Below are 4,812 nucleotides of genomic sequence, written 5' to 3'. Positions count from 1 at the left end.
AATGCCAGATATCAAGCGAATACAAACAACAGTTGTTGCCAGGTAATGGAGTCCACCTGCTTGTCTAGGGCACGGACAGAACCGACTTCCCTAGGCAAGAGTCATAACCAATATCCCCTGGCAAGATTATTAACCCACAAAATGTATTCACCCTTTATAAAACTTCCAACCTCAGTTGGAGGCACTACGTCTCACACTTACAACACTCACACTCACATATAACACACTATACCACACTCTTAATTCTGATTTGTGATACTTCCAAATACATTAAATATCTCACAAAGATACACATATACTCTCAAAAATTCCTTGGAATTGGGACTCAAACCCAAAGTTTCCAAAATGCTTTTGAAGCTGGGACTCCAACCCAGAATCCTCAAAAGCTGTGGGACTCTAACCCACTCCCAAATTGTCCAACCCAGCAATAGCTTTCGCTTATGTCTTACGGGCAGACGCCTAGGCTTTCACTTCAGGATCCTTTAGTCCAACCCTGCGCAGCTTTCGCCGCGTCTGGCAGGCAGACGATACCGGTGGGACTCTAACCCACCGGGGGGACTCTAACCCACTGTCCTTAATGTTTAAAAAAAGAAGTGTCTTACCAAAATCCAGGGGACGTCGCAAAGAGCCTTATGGATCGGGGATCGATGGGTATCCCCGAGAAATCCTCGGTGCCGGCAGGAACCGATCGGGTCCCCGACTCCTCCGGTCTCTCTCAGTGAGGTCCCATCTGGGTCGCCAGAAACTGTTGCCGAAAAACTCGGAATAAAGAACTTATCAACACCAATTTAGTGTAGATAAGCAGACACTTCTTTATTGACGGCCGGGTGCGCGGGTGAGTCCTCTCACGAACCACGCACACCTGAACACCAAAACAATACACCTTATATTAAAACTTATTCATGCATATTCATTAGATTTCCAGGAAAGGTTATGCATATTCATTAGATTTCTGGGAAGTTATTAGCATATGTAAATGTCCTTTACGCAGGCGCAGTGAAGCCCTCTGGTGGTCTTCAGGAGCCCTCTGGTGGTCTTCCATAGTCTTCCTCACTTTGTCCGATAGTTGACCTTTCATGTGATTCTGCGCAGTATGATTTTCGCCATCATGTATTAGATTTACATAAAGTATATTCAATGTTAATTCTTGAATTTAGTATTTCTAGTGATTGGCCCTCAGTCACACCACCTTATCAATATTCTTATACTAAAACAATCGTTGGTTAATCTCACTTAACTCTACTGATTGGAATTCTCGTTAATTAGATCGAGGTAAAGCTTTACCAAAGCTTCCGTGGTTAACTGATTTCAGACAGTACTCGAATTCTTATAGTTACACATAATACACTTTCTTAAGTAAGTTCCTATTAAGTTGAAATTCTGACATCTGTTATCTAAGTTCTAAATGTTCCTACTAAATGATTTTAACCAATTCCTTCGGCCTTGGTACAGGGCTACACAGGGGATTTCACAACAGCTGTTAGTTGTTGGTTAAATACAATATATAATTTTGCTAAAATATTTCTTGTAGTTCCATATTCCTATTAAAATTAAATATAATCAGTTCTAACTAATAACAAATCAGTAACACTAGGGAAGGAGCATCGGATAAATACTCGCTGGATAATTCCATCATTTTAATTTTCTGTATAGCATTAATCTCTTTTGCCTCAGAGAGGCAAGTTTTGTTTCTTTTTGTTTTACAGAAGGACTCCGAGGGACGAATTATGAATCACTTAATTAGATTAGTAGTACTTTTTTGTATCTCACCACTAATCTGTAGCCAAAAGAATACAGAATGGCCACGGTCCCAAGCTATTGTCCAGTATACTTGGAGTATGGGACAGTATCCCAAAGACCGTCTCCCAAACTTAGCCACTGTAGTAATGCATGATTCTGAAGTGTACCACCCACTTGAGTGGGGGGAATGGGACAAGAAAGACTGGGTCCGTGTCCTGACTGGAACGATTGGAGAAAAAATCCAAGTGGGCTGCAGAAAGGTGGAAGGATGTCTTCATGAGAAAGCCTCTTCAATTACGATCTCTGGAAATCTATTGGACCCTAGTTCCAACATCACTGCGAAACTCTGTCCTACTACAGCATGGAGGTGTAACAAGCAGGATTCTCTCATTACGTGTTGCCGTCAAAAGAATGTCGGTAACTACTCCCTAGACCCAAGTACCACTAATGTTGAAATCACCAAATCCTGTATTAAGGAACAAGGAGATTGTTGGTATAATTTCACTTTGACCAAGTCAGTCTATGTGGTGTGCGATTGGCGATCTAATCCACCGACAGGAGGGCTATCAGGCCTAACATTTAAATTCAAAATTAATGCTGTAACTAGGCCTCTAGTGATGCTTGTTGCAGTAGTCACGCACAATGGCATAGATACCCTTTTCACGCTAACTGACAAAGATGAAGTTATACCCTCTTTCACAGTGGTACAAGGAAATAACATTGCAATAAGATGCAGACTGATCACTTTAGGGACTAACCAGTGGCTGTTGTCAAATATATTACCAAAATGGGAAAAGGTAAATGTAAGGGACCACGAGTTGATTGAATCCACAGACAGTTATGGAATTGGACCACATGGCCCTATTTTGTTGTGTCAAAATCAAAACCTAGACTGTTGGCTAAATTTGACTGCTGTACAATACTCTTATAAAGTTATGTGTCGTAAAAATAACACTAAATACTGGAGAGAATTTAAAATAGATGTTGTAATACCTACTACTCAACCAATTGTCGTGCTTAGCCCAAAAACCTTTGAAATTGGACCATATGTGATCAGAAATACGGGCCTACAACAAATGTTGTTTAACCCGGCATGGTCTCTCAAGCAAGTTGAATTGTCGTTGCAGAACAATGTTTCAGACATTCAGCCAGCTTGCTCACCTTTCCTAAGGACCTCTTACGAGGGATGGACAACCTGGCTGCAAAAACGAACTCTTCCCATAAGAAGAACACGGAGAGACCTAACCGGTGTTTTGGGAACAGGATTGGGAGTTTTAAATAGCATCGATTCGGAAGTAATAATGAACAAGTTGGCTACCTCAGTTAGTGATTTGGCTAAATTACAACAGCCTTTGCGATCTTCTTTATTGGCTTTAGGGACTAACCAGTGGCTGTTGTCAAATATATTACCAAAATGGGAAAAGGTAAATGTAAGGGACCACGAGTTGATTACTGATGCACTTGGGGTGATCCAAAATAACCTCTCTTTGGCTCTCAGTTGTATCCAGGCTCAAATATGGACGCAGTCGGTAGCCGCCTCAATTATAAGAGAAGGTGAAGAAGGTATCCTCCCCACTGAAATTCGGAAAATAATTTGGGACAGTGCCACTGATTTTGAGAAGGAACTCCAATCCTGGTGGAATCTGGTGAACTTTACTTATGATCCCGTTACAAACCTAGCTACAATTTTTGTGCTTACTATATATAATGCTACCATATACCCAATTTATCCCATTATCGCATTAGGGTTGAACCACAACGGAACTATACTCTGTCCCTCTGAGCATAGAGTATGGGCCCGAAAGGTGGATGAAAAATGGCAAACTGTTAATTTGGAATCTTGTATTGTACGAGAACAACAAGGATTTGTTTGTGAAGGTAATGCAATTGAGGCGCAAGATATTTGTTTAGATACTGAACAAAATATCTGCCATTTTGAGATTCATCCTAATGAAAACCCTGAAACAGTACTCATATGTATATATATATATCGGCAAAGGCTGTGTATGTTTGAGGACTGTTTGTGACTCTCTATCTGTAGATGAGGTAGTTGTAGAGACTAAAAATCATTCAAATTTCTGTGTTTGTAATTGTACTAAGATTGTCGGATGTGATTTTTCCTATTCGGCCCCGGTCACATCCCACCAACTTTTGCAATCTAACTATATGTTGACTGATGAATTGTTACCTATACCCATTGGAATGAATCTCACTTTGGTAAAACAGTTATTACAACACAAGGATTTGGTTGAGATTTTGGGAAAAATTAGGGAAAACGGACAGAAAACCTTAATAACTGTTCATCATGATGTGAAAGAAATACACCGAGTTTTAGAAAGAGTGCAAAAGGATGCAGAACATAGATGGCGGGACACACTTTTCGGATGGTCGCCTACTGCTACAGGCATCCTGAACACGTTGTGCCACCCCATCGTGGTTCTCTTGATATTGGTTTTGATCAGTTTGGTTTTGTCAGCAGTATTGTATGCCATAACCTGGAAAATGATGACTCGGTTAACACGTTTACATATAATATGCTTGATGTCCCATCCAATGTAGACATCCCCAAATCAATTGATAAACAGTTTTGATTGTAATTGATATCACTGTAATTGCCTTTCAATCTTCTCTCCTTCTCTTTCTCTCTCTTTTCTTTTCCTTTTCTTCTTTTTCTCCTTTATCATGCTACCACCAAGCGGTCCTGACGACCATGTTGAGCCACGGGGTGGTGTAAGAGTCGGTCAGAAAATCAGCATTGTCTCAACATTGTCATCAGGAACATGAACAGTACATTACCTGACAATGGCCTGTTTGGAGCGCAGCGGCCGGTCCCAAGGACGGAATGGGTGGTACGAGGTTCCTGGAAGGTACCTGACTGGAACCGTTAGAGATAACCGCATAGCTACTGTCAAAAAGGATGAATTGCCACTGTTGGCATAACACCGACGAAGAAATCATGAACTTTAGACGAACTTTGCTTCATTATAATAATACCAAAACACACCTCCTGGTCGAAGGCTACCCGCCTCCAAGACTAACCACGCCTCGGACACTGACCCCGCGCCTGCGTGA

The 4,812-nt window shown here is 41.3% G+C and overlaps 1 protein-coding gene across 1 annotated transcript; it reads left to right on the top strand.

Moving 5' to 3' along the window:
- The first annotated feature begins 2,675 nt into the window (after positions 1-2,675).
- LOC138683399 (uncharacterized) lies at positions 2,676-4,299 on the top strand. Its single transcript, XM_069775114.1, is given in 2 exon segments — positions 2,676-3,722; positions 3,724-4,299. Coding segments are annotated over 2 exon segments (1,623 nt in total).
- Positions 4,300-4,812: the final 513 nt, after the last annotated feature.

Source organism: Haliaeetus albicilla, chromosome W (genome assembly GCF_947461875.1).
Source record: "Haliaeetus albicilla chromosome W, bHalAlb1.1, whole genome shotgun sequence".
Lineage (NCBI taxonomy): Eukaryota > Metazoa > Chordata > Aves > Accipitriformes > Accipitridae > Haliaeetus > Haliaeetus albicilla.
The sequence above is the reverse complement of the archived record's forward strand: the minus strand, read 5'-3'. Positions and strand labels throughout refer to the sequence as shown.